We start from the raw sequence: 15,246 nt of genomic DNA on the forward strand, positions 1-15,246 counted from the left end.
GCCACAAGGATTAGTGCTGGAGCTTTAGTGATTTACAATTTCTATGACTTAGATGAAAAGACAGAGGGTAATGTATCTAAGTTTTCTGATGATACTAAATTAAGTAGAAATGTAAGCTGTGAGGAGAACACAAAGAGGTATAGACAGGTTAAGTGAGTAGGCAGCAAATTGGCAGATGGGAATATAATGTGGGAAGTTGTGCATGATCAAGAATGAACACCAAGCTACCTGTTAGTAAAAAAGGACAGCTGATCATTTATGACATACTACTTTGGTACTAAGACTAGAAAAACAATATTTTTTAAAAGGCATGAAACTTTTAAACAGTGACGTTCAGAGACATTTAGGTATACTTATACAAGAAACACAGAAAGTTAGCATGCAGGTACAGCAAGCAATTAGGAAGGCAAATTGCAAGTTGGCCTTTATTGAAGGGGATTGGAGCACAATAATAAGGAAGTCTTTCTACAATTGTATAGGGTTTTGGTGAGACCACATCTGGAGTGCTGTGTCCATATCTGAGGAAGGATATGTTTGCCTCACAGGCAGTACAGCAAACATTCACTAGATTGGTTCCTGGGATGAGATGGTAGTTGTCAGATGACAGCTTGAGTAAATTGGGCCTTTATTGTCAGAGGTTTAGAAGAATGAGAGGTGATCTCATTGGAACATTCAAGAAATTGAAAGGGCTTGACAGGGTGGATGTTGACTGGTTGTCTCTTCAGGCTGGGGAATCTAGAAGACGTGGCACAGCCTCAGGAGGAGGAGTTAATCACTTAGGACTAAAATGAATAGAAATTTCTTCACTTAGAGGGTTGTTAACCTTTGGAATTGTCTACTCCAGCGAGTTGGGGATTCTCCATTGGTGAGTATATTCAAGACTGAGATTGATAGATTTTTGATCTCTCAGAGAATCAAGGGATTATGGGTAGGGCAGGTGGGAAAGCGGAGTTGAGGTAGAAAATCACCCATGGTCTTACTGAATGTTAGAGAAGACTAGAGGGGCTATATGGTCTACTCTTTCTTATATTCCTATTTCTTATATTCTTATGTCAGTAAGCTTAGCAGTCTGTTCAACCCTTGGAACCAGAAAGGCCAAACCTGATCTTATTGTCACCCATTGTCCACAAACGCAGTTATACTTTCCTGCTGAAATCATTAGTCTGTAATCAGGGCCAGGAAATTTAGTTGAATTTCCATTCCCTTGACCAAAGACAATTCACGAGTTATAGATCGGGGATTAACCCTGATCTCTTTAGCTGAGTAATATGAGTATTCTATGTAGTAAGCAGTGAGACAGTTCAAATAATTCTAATGAAGGGTCACAGTTGAAAACTTAATCTGTTATTGATTTTCAGATGCTGACCGATCTGCTATGTTTATCTCTATCAGCAAAAGAAATTAACTTGGAGATTATTAAGGCGTTTTCACTTCTGATGTAACTTCACAGTTGTTATGAAAGTACAAGATAATCACAGTAATTGGACAACTATAATCTAAGTAGTTTTATTTAATATGATCAGATTTCAGGGTACTTTTGTACCACTGCCTTTCAGATTTACTGAATACAACAGAGCTGATAAAAAAAAATTCCTGCTAATTTCAGAGGTAATTGAAGATGTGTGGATATGTTGAACATATAATTTAATACCTCCTGAGGCAGCAATCTGTATAAAGTTTAGGAGTCCTGACCCAAGCTGAAGGTGATTCAAAGGGAATAAAGGTATAAACAGGGTTTAAGTAAAATGTTCCTTTGTAATGCACTGTTTTTTGCATAAAGCTCATGTATAATGCTGCGTTCAGTTCTCAGAGCTCCCCTTTGTAATGCAGTGCTTACTTTATACTGGCCTGTAGCTGAAACCCTACTGTGGGCAGCTAAAGGCATTCAAACAGAGACAATAAGCCAATGCTTAAGGTCACTTCAGTGGAAAGACTAGAAGATAACTGAGGGTGATTGAAACTGCCTTTGTTTGATGGTGTTTTCTTCAATGAGGGACTTCATTAGACTAGACTGGGATAGTAACAGTGTAAAGGGCAAAGAGGGGGAGGAATTCCTGAAATGCATACAAGACAATTTTTTCCTGATCTGTGCATTTCCAACCCAGTGAGGAAGAAAGCAATATTGGACCTTGTTTTGGTAAGTAAGTGAGGCAAGTGGAGCTTGTTTCAATGGGAGAACATTTGGAGAGCAGTCATCATTATATCAGGTTCCAAATAGTTATAGAAAAGGATAAACATCTCTGGTGTCTATGACACATCCTCGGCATCACAATCACCAATGAAGCAGTCCTTTCATGTCAAGCATCCTAGTGCTAATCAAGCAAAGAAGGCTTTGCTGACTTGGGCATGTGCACAGGATGGAAGATGCCCGCAATCCCAATGATGTACAATACGGAGAGGCAGCCCACGTCAAGAGACTGGCAGGTGCCTAAAGCTCTGTTCCAAGGATGTCGAAAGAGATAAGAAGGCCCTCAACATCAATTATGACAAATGGGAAACTCTGGCTGACGATCGTGCAAATGGCAACATCAGCTCTGGAATTCGCCAACACAACGACATATGGTTTCAGAAGCTCCAAAGCAGACATCAACCCTGGCCTGGAATCAACGTGTCAGCAGCAATCATCCTGCACCACTGGCAAGGGACAACTTCATGTGTGGCACTTGTGGCTGACTTTGCCTTTCCAGAATCCGCTTGTTCAGCCATCAAAGGAAATGTAGCAGATGATCTCATCTGACCTCACCAAAGTTCTGAGGCTGCATTCCCATCATCCCTCAAAGATATTAGAATGTCAAAAACAATCAAGCATAAAAATACTTAACTGGAGGAAGGCTAACTTCAATGAGGCCAACAGCTGATGCAAGAGGATTGGAGGATTGCAAATGTTCTGCTCCTATTTAAAAAAGGTGAGAGGGATACAATACAGCTGACAAATACAGGTCAATCAGCCTGGCGGCGATGGTGAGGAATTTTTAGAGACTATTATCAGTGACAAAATTAATTAGAATTTGGAAAATTATGAGCTGATAAAAGAAAGTCAGCACAGATTTGATAAAACTAAATTGTGTTGACTAACTTGATTGAGTTGTTTCATGAAGGAACGGAGAGGTTTGAGGGTACTGTGGTTGATGTTGTGTATATGGGCCTTCAAAGGGTATTTAACAAAGTACCACATATAATTGACCTGTTAGCGAAATAAAACCCATGGAATTATAGGGACAGTGGCAGCATGGATGCAAAATTGACTAAAGAGCAAAAAGGAGAAGGTAGTGGTGAATGGTTGTTTTTCAGACTGGAGTGAGTGAAATATAGAGTGGTGTTCCCCAGAGGTTGGTATTGGGATCAATGCTCTTTTTGATATATATTAATAAAACATGCTGAACTTGAGTACAGAGGGCAGAATTTCAAAATTTGCAATGATAGAAAATTCAAATGTAGCAAACAATGAAGAGGATAGTAACAGAATTCAGGAGGACATAGAAAGACTAGTACAGATTGTTTCTGGCCTTAGCAGTGTCACTGGCAAGAGACTTCAACTGCTTGCCTACAGAGAGTTATTCTGGGTTATTCACAAACGTCACAATCATCTCCTCTGAGCATTATTGGCAGAGACATTTGAGCAGGACCCCATGCTGGATGAATAAATAACAGACTATTTGTTGTAGTTAAAGTGGGCAAAAGTACTTCTAAACAGTTTTTTGGTTCTTAAGTGGCTTTGTAAACCATTAGATAACTTTTGCTTAAGAACCAGGGTGTTACTTCAACCCACTCTAACAGACACAGTAAGTTTAAAGACTTTTTATAATACACGACATTGTTACTCGTTGGTACTGACCAAATGGGGAGTTATTTAGGGACATGGAAAGGACATTGATGGTATGCAAGAGTGGAAAACCATGCAGGATGGGAAAAAAAGAAACAAGATGGACAACAGGATAGGTTCTGAGAAACAAAGACAATTGTCACCATGATCAGTTGAAGAGGGGGAAATTAGGCTGAGGGAATGGAAATGATAGTCAGCGAGAAGGGAGCTGAGGAAGCAACTCAGGAATTTGAGAAATAAAGTGAAAGAAAAGTGGTGCAAGATCTAGATATAAGGTAGGTAGTGTGCAGGAAGTTTAAGGAAAAAAATACAGAGAATCAAATGATTGGTAAGGCAAAAAGCAATTGCTTTTGAAAGAGGCAGGATAAAAGCTAGATGAGCTGTTACATTGGGATATGAATATAATGGTTGTGTTGAAAGGTATTTTTAAAAGTACAGTGAAACAATTTCATGAGAGGGAACCAAATGTGGTGTTAACCTAATTTCCTGAGAATGATTCTCAACAAGTCTTTGAGGCAATGATACAGTAAGCAAGGAAAGGGTTTCATTAATAACTGGGTTATATTTTGGGGTAATCATAATCTTGTCAGGCAATTGCTTTGAAACTAGGTGGCAGTGACTAAACAGCAATTTTAACTGATGGTGCAAGGAAAAGCAGGTAAGAAAAGAACTTGACTCAAAATAAACTGAACTAACTGGATTGTACAATGCTTCAAACATAAAGAATCACAGTACTGATTTTTGAATGTAAATCAGGATGATTTCCCAGGTAAGAAATAAATGAGAGAATTGCTGCAAACATATTTTTAAACTATCCTTTATGATAAGTGTTGGTAATTTTTAAGTCTTGGAAGTTACATTTCAGTTTTGGATCTTAATTTTCTTGGCAAATTCAAAGTAATACATGTTAGTGAGCATAATGTTAAATTTTGATTACAATATTTTTGTAGAATAATGTCTCAAACAATAAAGCAGGCAAAGTTTGAAATGTAGACTGGCCTTTAAAGAAGAAACTCCCCTTCAATGTGAAATGTTAGACCTGACAACAGTTTAATATCTAACACCACAACCTGCAAGTTCCCCTTCAAGCCAGGCGCCTTGGAAATATATCGCTGTTCTTTCACTGTCGCTGGGTTAAAATCCTGGAACTCCCTCCTTTAACAGCACGGTGGGTGTACCTACACACATGGACTGCAGCAGTTCAAGAAGGCAACTCACCACCACCTTCTCAAGGGCAATTAGGGATCGGCAACAAATGCTGGCTTAGCCAGCGACACCCATATCCTGTGAAATAATTTTTAAAATGACATCAGTGTGTACTGATTCACCTGGGGAGGAATTTTACAGCCCCTCCCTCTGGTGGGATTTTCCGGTCCTGCCGAAGTCAAGGGAGTTTTGAATGGCCCACCATGACAGGGCCGTAAAATTCTGCCCTTGGCTCTTCAGCAGTCAGTAGCTGATCCATTAGTCCATTATCCAAAATCTAAATTAACAAATTGCTTTAGCTTTGCCTTTCCAAAATGATACAATCTTCCATTATATTATATAGAACCATAGCAAGTGCACTGAACACTGGTGATATGATTGATAGCCGCAAGTGCTATTATATACCACTGGGGAGAGTACTCAGCAACAAACCCACATTTGATTTTATTAACTTAAAAAATAATGCTCTTGTACAGATTGGACATTACTCAGTGGAAATATAGGACATTCTTGGTAAAACAGTAGCTTGTTTTTATGTTACTATATTGTATTAGTCTTGTCCTTTTAATAAGTTTTGTCTACCTCATTCTTACTTCACATCCGCTTTTCCCAATCTACTTTTAGCTCATTTATTTTCTATCTCCAAGCACCATTACCCCTCAGGAATGAAAGGTTTTAGAATTTATATATTTACTTTTATGCTCCTTTTTTCTGTCATCAGCATAGGACAGTCTGGGTCACATACCCCTGCTTCATTGTCATTGGTATCACATGATGATCAGATGGTAGGAAGTGCACAAGGTCAAATCTTCCCTGCTAGGATCAGGCAGGCTACCAATGCACTGTGGCTGAAATCCATGCACTAAGAATATAGAATGGTTACAACACAGAAGGCCATTTGGCCTATTGTATCTGTGCTGGCCCTCTGAAGCAGCAATTCATCCAGTGCCTCTCCCCTGCATTTTCCCCATAATCCTGCAAATTTTTCTTTTTCAAATAATGATCCAATTCCCTTTTGAAAACCTCAATTGATCCTGTCTTCACCAAACCCTTCAGCAGTGCATTCCCGATCCTAACCACTCACTGTGTGAAAATATTTTTCCTCACGTCTGCATTGCTTCTTGGTTAATTAGCTTCAACCTGTGCCCTCTGGTTCTCGGTCCTTCCATCAATGGGAACAGTTTCTCCTATCTACTCTGTCGAGGCCACTCATAGAACCATAGAAAAGTTACAGCACCGAAGGAGGCCATTCGGCCCATCTTGTCCATGCCAGCCCGAGGACACCCAGGTGTCCTTTTTAATCCCTCCTTCCTGCACCCGGCCCATAGCCCTGCAGCTTACAGCAATTAAGGTGCGGATCCAAGTACTTTTCAAAAGAGTTTAGAGTTTCTGCCTCTACCACCACTTGGGCAGCAAATTCCAGACTCCCACTACCCTCTGCGTAAAAAAGTTCTTCCTCGTGTCCTCCCTACACCTTCTGCCACTTATCTTGAATCTATGCCCCCTGGTTCTAGAGTTCTCCACCAAGGGAAACAAATTTATCCTGTCCACTCTATCTATTCCCCTCATAATTTTGAACACCTCAATCAAGTCACCTTTCAGCCTTCTTTGTTCTAAGGAAAATAACCCCAGCCTATCCAATCTCTCCTCATAGCTACACTTTTCTAACCCTGGCAACATTCTTGCAATATAAAAGCAAAAAACTACGGATGCTGGAAATCCAAAACAAAGACAAAAATAAAGATACCTGGAAAAACTCAGCAGGTCTGACAGCATCTGCGTAGAGGAATACAGTTAACATTTCAACTCCGTATGACTCTTCAACAGAACAACATTCTTGTAAATCTCCTCTGCACTGTCTCCAGAGCTATTACAGCCTTCCTGTAATGTGGTGACCAGAACTGCACACAATACTCCAGTTGTGGCCTCACCAGTGTTTTATACAATTCAAACATTATACCCTTACTTTTATATTCTACACCTCTGCCAATGAAGGAGAGCATTCCATATGCCTTCTTTACAACCTTGTCTACTTGAACTGCTGCCTTCAGGGACCTGTGTACTTGTACGCCAAGATCTCTCACTTCATCTACCCCTCTTAGCATATTCCCATTTATTGTGTAATCCCTGTAACTGTTTGACCCCCCTAAATGGATGACCTCACACTTCTCTATGTTAAAATCCACCTGCCACTTTACTGCCCACTCCACCAACCCAACTATATCGTTTTGGAGATTATGGCTATCCTCTAAACTATCCAGTATTTCGCAAATCTTTGTTCATCTGCAAATTTCCCAATGGTGCCCCCCACGTTCACTTCCAAATCGTTAATATATAACACAAACAGCAAGGGTCCCAACACTGAGCCCTGTGGAACACCACTTGAGCCAACTTTCCATTTGCAAGGGGTCCATCGACCATCGCCCCTTGATGTTCAATGGCATTACCATCACTGAATCCCATGATTTTGAACATCTCTATCAAATCTCCTCTCAACCTTCTCTTCTCTAAGGAGAAAATTCACACTTCTCTGCATCAAATTTCAACTCCTTCTCCTCTCTGAAGAAGAGTCATACGGACTCAATGTTAACTCTGTCTTTCTCTCCACAGATGCTGTCAGACCTGCTGAGTTTTTCCAGCACTTTTTGTTTTTGTTTCAGATTTCCAGCATATGCAGCATTTTGTCTTTATTCAACCCCTACTTGTCTGGCCATTTCACTAATGATGCCCTCTGGACACTAAATTTTCACACATGCAATTGACCATTTTCTTCAATGTTGTTAACCGGTTTCTTTTGTCTTTCATTATGCTTGGTACTTTCCACGGAGCTCCTTCTGTACATCTTTGTAAGATGAGAAAATATTTTAACTACAGATTAGAACAGCAATAATATAGCATCTTGAAAGTTATTCAGATTGTAGTACTTTTCACGAGGCTGAAAATTACTATTAGCCATGGATGAAACCATAACATGCTCAAGTCAAATTGAAATCTACTAATAACTTAAAAGTTAACTCTTGTTCTAGTTCCCACTCGGAATCCAAGGGCTGAATCTTCGGCTCGGTGAGCGGGGGCGGTGCCCACTTGCCGAGGTGTAAAATGACGTGTGGTGATGTTGGGCGTTCATCCCGACGTCACAGCACCTCATTCAGACTTTTCAGTTCGGCAGACGCGCAGCTGACTTGGGTGCACGCCTGCCGAACTGTCAAAGGCCTGTTAAGGCCGTTTAACTGTCAATTTAAATAATTAATGGAGCTGCCCATCCAACGGTTGATGGGCAGGTGAAGAGCCCAGGTGGCCTTTGCGCTTTTCATGGAACCTCATCCATGGGCGGGATGAGATTTCATGAATGATTTTAAATTTTGAAATTTTTTTTATATTGAAATTAATGCACATGTCTCAGCTCATGAGACAGTTTCACATGAGGGCACATGTCCGAATATTTTTTTAAAATCTTTTTTTCAGTTTTTCACACTCAAATTAATCTCCCTGAGGCAGCTCCGTGCCTCGAGGAGGTTTCTGTGCTCTTTCACGTACGTGCACACTCCCAACACAGGTAAACTGCCACCCGCCACCCCCCCCCCCCCCCCCCCCCCCCACCACCCGCACAGGGAGTGCTCTGCGCTTCCAGGTACGCATGATGCTGGGTGGGCCTTAATTGGCATAAAATGGTGGTGCCCACCCGCCCACCTGCCCGCCCTCACTGCCGTACCGCCTGCCTGACAGGCAGAAAATTCTGCCCTAAGAATACTTCCACTGACAACTCATTCTGCTCAGTTACATTATAGATACAGAGTGAGGGTTGAGTTGTAATTACATCAGATGCTTCCTACAGCTGTGAAAGTCATGGCTGAGTTTCCGTTTGGTGGTTAACTTCCTTTCCCAATAATAGATCGAGGGTGTGATGAAGGGGGTGAACTATCAGAATCTAAACGTTCAGAGTGTGACTTGTGGGTGGTTCCATCATCATATTTTATAGGATCCTTTTCCTCCAAAGTGCCAAAGAGCAACTTAGGTCAAACAACTCAGCCTTGTTTTCAGAAAAGAACCGTAATAAGGGATGTCTAGAAACTTTTCTCTTGATAAGAAATATTCTTATTTTCATAACAGAATGTTATTCATTCCTGTACCCTGACACTGAATACTTCCAGATCGATGAACGTTCCAAACAGACTTGTAGAAAATGATATTGCTTCTGCTGTTTCAGTTCTGCCAAATGCATTTTCCCAGCTTCCTCTGCTCCTTGGTCGCCGCCTGCATTAGGCAGATTTCCTTTTCTTCTCAGTAGAAAAAGGTCAATTGTTTGAGGAACTGCTTCCTCGCTGCTTTCCACAACAATGAGTCAAACACTGAGGCACAATTGAATCAGTCAGAAGCAGTTCTGTTTTCATGATGCCACATATCATAATTAAAAACAGTGGAAGGGCTCACAGTACTCTTTCAGAAGGATGGCATGTACACTGGTGTGTGGTAGTCTTTTACAGCACCAGAGAAACATTCAGGCGTGAATTAACAAAAGCAGTTGGAATGATCTCAAACTCTCAGCATTAACCCTCTGAGTGCAGTCCATTCCTCCTAGTAGTGACTGGGATTTCCCAACACCAATTTCTCAAATCAGTGCTGGGGTAAGCTGCACCTATCACAATTTGTCTTGACTAGAAATTTCCTTCATAGACAGTAATATGAATGACAAAAAGAAAATGGGAAAAGACTATTAGGTCTGCTCCAGATGTATCCACACATCTTGACCCATTCCCCAAACAACAGATTGGTGGAGTCACAGTCAACAGGGAAGGTGCACTGATTTTTGGCTGGATTACTCAAGAAGAGTGCTTAATTTTACTGCCACAAACTTCTGATGTCGGCCATTAGGGTAGATTTGTACAGAAGACCATGCAAATTTCTTTGTCTTTCCCTTAAATTTTTTGAAGAAGAAAACATACTCTAGCTGTCTCATTCTACTTATCTTAAAGCAAAGACTCATACAGTTTGATTATGTAGCTATTGAAAAATATGAAATTCTACCTTGTGTTTAATGTATTTAACCAGCAAACACAGCTTGTGTAATGAAATACACCCATATTTTAAAAGGAAAAATGACAACCTTATTATTTGTATTTCTAATTTTTATGTGAACAGAAACTGTTTTGAATGAATTGCTCCACTAAACAGAAGAATGCTGAAGCAAAGTGGGTTGTACCGTTTCCACTGATGTTAAATCACTGCATTTTATCCATGGGTTCTGAAATTCCTCAAGAACAGCCCTCTGATGAAGATATTGCTGTTGATTATTTGACATAAAAATGATGAAAATTCAACAAAAATAGCCAGAAAAAACTGAAGTCAACAGAAAATAATCACAATTATTTGTACATGTAATTTTTAAATACACTGCTTCAGAAAATCTCTAAATGAGCAGAATGATATTAAAAATTCAGCACAATGCATTGACATGTCATGAGTACTCTAGGTAGAAGTACTCACTAGGTTGGTGCTAAACCAGAAACAATTTACAGCAGTTGCAAAGAATGGACTTAACATTAGATGCTTCTGGCTGGACTAAGCAGTCTATGTAGTTTTAATTTAATCATAAAATATAGTTAAACATGTTTCACAGCAACAAGGCACACTGCATGGCAATCTATAAAGTTTTTATTTCATATTAATGTTCACTTGCCATAACTCAATGTGAATGGAATACCCTTAGCTGGTATTGTTTAGAAGGGAAGAAAAGAGAGTTTAGAATGTTGAACGACAGGCAAAGAGAGTAAGAATGTGTGACACAAAGGCAAATGACCAGGGCAGCAGAGAGCGCGGACAGTGACAAACTGCCATTGAAATCTGCTTTATGGTTCTCACATGTGCAGCTAAAGGAATGTAAGCGCATTATGAACTACTGTTTGACAACTAACAGCACACAGTAAATTTTCTTAGATATAAACAATCACTTATTCTAGGCTTTCTAATTAGCTTCCAGTTTAACCGTTCTTAACCTTTGGAGCAGTAGCATTGCAGATATTCTGAAGTACGATCAGTTTTCTCCCCTTTCTTTCCTTGTTTCACCATTTTTACTGTGTTGATCAAGAATCATTCACTACCATGTCAGATTAAACTTCTTGTACTTGGACTAGGGAAGAAAATTGGTTTCTAAGGTTTCAATTATAGCCTCTGTCAAACATTTAATCAGTTTCCCTTATCAAGTTTATTTCACAGCCCCGAGACTCGCTGCATCTTCCCTGCCCCATATACTATGGAAAGTGTTACTATGATAATAATGAGTGGTCATCTAAATAACTGGGGTTAAAGCTCAGGGCTTTTAGCTGCATTTGAGGTGTGAAGAATTTACTCAATGTAATTTTTAATGTGTAGGAGAGCTTAAATATTCTTCTGTTCCGTTCTTTGTTATTACAGCTGTTCAAGCTCACATCTTGAAGGCAGAGAAAGCTGGTGAATGGTGGAAGTTTACAGTGAATATCATATCGGTCTACAAACAAGGGGTAAAACGGATAAGGCGTGGAGACCAATTCCTCTGGGTCCGCTCAAAGGATGTTGCCTGCAAATGCCCAAAAATAAAAACGGGGAAGAAGTACCTGCTCTTGGGCAACGATGAGGACTCTCCTGACCAGAATGGGGTTGTAGCAAACAAAACCAGCTTGGTGATACAATGGAGGGACACGTGGGCAAGGAGGCTGCGAAAGTTCCAACAGAGGGAGAAGAAAGGCAAGTGCAAGAAGGCATAAAGAGAGACTGTGCTGCTTGACTGTGAGCAGGAACCGATGTTAGGATAAAATTAGGAACTTGTGAAGGAACTCATCTAGCAGTTTGGGATTTTGGAATTGCCAAGTTTGCACCTAATGCTGATTTCAAATTCAAAAATAAACAAGAATATAAAAAAAGATGGACTACTCTTTACATAACAGCTCCAAATGTTCTGAAATGAAGGGCATTTGTTTCACAACCAAAATCCTTTCACAGTTGCTCTTCTCTGCATAAAGCAGTATGAGTTTTGTTAAAGGGGCACAACATCTCAAACTGATGATATTGGACAATTGCTGGGAGTCATGCCAAGATTGGTTTGATCCCAACTTAAGCTGTTAACTTTTTAGCTGTGTAGTTAACCCAAAATGTTTCAGTTGGACTCTTCCTCCCCAGCCCAGTTTACATCCGGCACAATACTTAGTGCTACATTGTAAGCAGATCTGCCAAGACTGCAGCCTTTGGCAATCAATGTGGAAATTATATTCCATACTATAATATTTTCAGAGACAGAGAAAAAAATACTTAAAAAGCCTTCAAAGTGCCATAACAACACCTTGTTTGCTTTCACTTCATACCGACATTCATCTCACACTTGTTAAGTTCACTGGTGTTTCCTCAATTATTGGCTGGTGATTGCTCTGCTTACTACACAGGATACAACATTCTTCTCCCAAGATTAATGGATTACGCCCCTCTGATAAATTCTCCAAGCTTGTTGTGCACCTATTTTATAGATGAATTGTGGTAAGTTGAATTCACTCACGATCTCCAGAAAGACCGGCAGCAAAACAGCCTCAATCAAATTAATACATAAAAATAAATCTTTAAATAGAAAAAAAACCCTTTCAGTATAAAGTTACTGAAATAAAGCTATATTTTCTTTTCAAATGAATTCTGTTACAGGTTCACAGAATCACTGCACAAGAACAGAAAAAAAAGTAAATTCACTGACACTTGGTTCTTGTATCCCTCTTCAAAACCTTAACATATAGTCAAATTCATTCAAGTTTCTATTTGTATAGTTAGTACTTCATTAAAAGTCTTGGATAGATTTGAAAGTACTCTCGACTGGAAATATAACTTTTTTGTTAAAAATACAACAAGGGGATGTACCTGATTCCTCTTCCCACACCCGACAGGCCTGCTGGTTCAGATCCATCACCTACACAGCAAACTTCACACCTACATCTCTTTGTAACTGTGTAGATGATTACACGCAATGATTTACTGCTTGTTCCAGTGACCAATTTCAGTTCCATTGGGGCAAGGTGACATCTCAACCTTGCTGATCAGTATCTCCATCAAGCAACCAACTCAGGTCGCACATATGACCCTTGCCTTTGCTGTGACCCTGTTAACAAGTGTGCACAGCTCATTCTCTAATCAATCACAGCAGCAGACTAAAAAATATAAGGTAGAAGAAACTAACATTAAACCAGTCACATATTACCACTTTAAGATACTGCATAAAATTGATTTCTTAGTCTAAAAATAAGAGGTACTAAAGAAATGAATAAGTTTTGTAACAGGGTAAACATCATCAAGGTACCTCAGTTGCAGTTAGCGTATGATGACTATAAGACTGACATAATTGGAAGTGTGTTTATATTGATGTAATGTAGTTCTGGATAAAGACTTTTATATCAGTTCAGCCATACTCCAGCTAACTTAGACTTTATTATGACTCTTTCCCCTGTTACACAGACCTGTCGGGCTCTGCTTTTACCTGTTAATAAGTTGAACTGTAAATGTTGTTTAGTTATGGTCATTGCATAGTTTGCAATGTTTTCCTACAATGCATACTAATATATTATCATTATTATATATGAATATATTTAATTACACATAAAATTTGTGGATTTTTTTTGGTTGTTAGATGGCTGTAATTGAACCAGATGTGAACATGTACTATAACTGCTGAACACCCACACTTGATAGAATTAAATTCAGAATTCAGTTGAATAAAGTCTTGTAAACAATACTGCACCGTACTTGCTGTGGATTATTCTTGATGTGAATTTTGGACATACAAAAAGTGCAAACCACTTTGAAAAAAGTGAAAGAAATGGAATCCTGTGAGCAACAGAACTAGACTGCACAATCTAGGTCTTTCGAAAGATTAAAATTCTCTCTGTGCTATGTTCATAAGACAACTGATACCCCAGAGTGTGTTAAAAGGCAGTGATACGTGAAAAGGTTCAAATGACATCAAAGACCAAGTGCAGCTTGAGTAATTCATGAATACTGTCTGAACCCAGAGATGTGCTGTCATTCTGTAACACATCCCTGTACAATTCATAAAGGACAGTACCAGACAGAATTTTCAGTTTTTTAAAAATAAAATTCAGATGAAGCATTAAGCACCACATTTACAGAAATGTTACCTGGGTCATATAGTGATATTATTTAATATTATTAGAAATAAATATTAACTGGAAGCAATTTTTTTGGACACAATCTATTCTGCTGAGAGATACAGAGGTCTATGGCGGATATTCATAGAAGGCTTGACCTACAATTGCTGCTTTTACACCGAGATATATAGTATTGCATTTGTCAATGAAAGAACATGGGATGCATGTCGCTTAACAGATGACGGGGGTGGGGGGGGGGGTGGGGGGGCCAGCGGGGGCTGTTAAAGCTGCCACCACCTGGTGGATTAACATGTGTTAAAAAAAAAACCCTCCTGTTTCAATTCCTGTTCTGAGCTGAGTTAGCTGTTTTCAGCTGGGAAAACTATGCCCTTCACAAACGAGGAGCCCACTGACCATGTCGAGTTCAAAAGTTAAGATTAGCCAGTTGAGATTCTGGGTTGCTGATCGATCAATAGAGAAGCAGTCGCAAACATTTAAGGGCGTATTTCAGAGTATTCAGAATAAGTACATTCCTATTATAAAGAAACATTTTAAGGGGAGGGCCCACCATCTGTGGTTAACTAAAGGAGTTAAGGAAAGCATCAAAAGTATGGAAAAAGCATACATCTCCACAAATATGCAGGACAGATGATTGGACAGAATATAAAGAACAGCAGAGAATGACTAAAAAGTTAATCAGGTGAAAGAAATTAGAGTATGGGGGGAAGCTAGCTAGAAATGTAAAAACGGATGGCAAGAGTTTCTGCAGGTATTTAAAAAGGAAAAGAATAAGTAAAGTGAGTGTTGGTCCTCTAGAGAGTGGTAGTGGGGAGTTAATAGTATATAAAATAAGAAAATGTCAGAAGAAATTATAAATATTTTGCTTATGTTCACGATACAGGATACAAAAAACATTCTAGTAACAGCTGCGAGTCAGGAGGTGAAAGGGAGAGAGGAGCCTGGTGAAATTGAAATCACTAGGGAAATGGTACTGAGCAAATTGAAGGAGCTGCAGACTGGCAAGTCTCTGGGTCCCAATGGACTACATCCTAGGGTCTTATAAGAGGTGGCAAATTAGGTAGTCAATGCACTGGTGTTAATTTT

At 39.6% G+C, this 15,246-nt stretch overlaps 1 protein-coding gene across 1 annotated transcript in view; it reads left to right on the forward strand.

Moving 5' to 3' along the window:
- Positions 1-13,769, forward strand: part of LOC121293840 (netrin-1) — a 173,658-nt gene extending 159,889 nt beyond the window's left edge. Inside the window, exon 7 of the mRNA XM_041217221.1 lies at positions 11,441-13,769. Within this exon, the coding sequence (XP_041073155.1) occupies positions 11,441-11,769 (329 nt within the window). The 3' untranslated portion in view covers positions 11,770-13,769. The remainder of the gene's footprint in view (positions 1-11,440) is intronic.
- Positions 13,770-15,246: the final 1,477 nt, after the last annotated feature.

Source organism: Carcharodon carcharias, chromosome 22 (assembly GCF_017639515.1).
Source record: "Carcharodon carcharias isolate sCarCar2 chromosome 22, sCarCar2.pri, whole genome shotgun sequence".
Taxonomy (NCBI): domain Eukaryota; kingdom Metazoa; phylum Chordata; class Chondrichthyes; order Lamniformes; family Lamnidae; genus Carcharodon; species Carcharodon carcharias.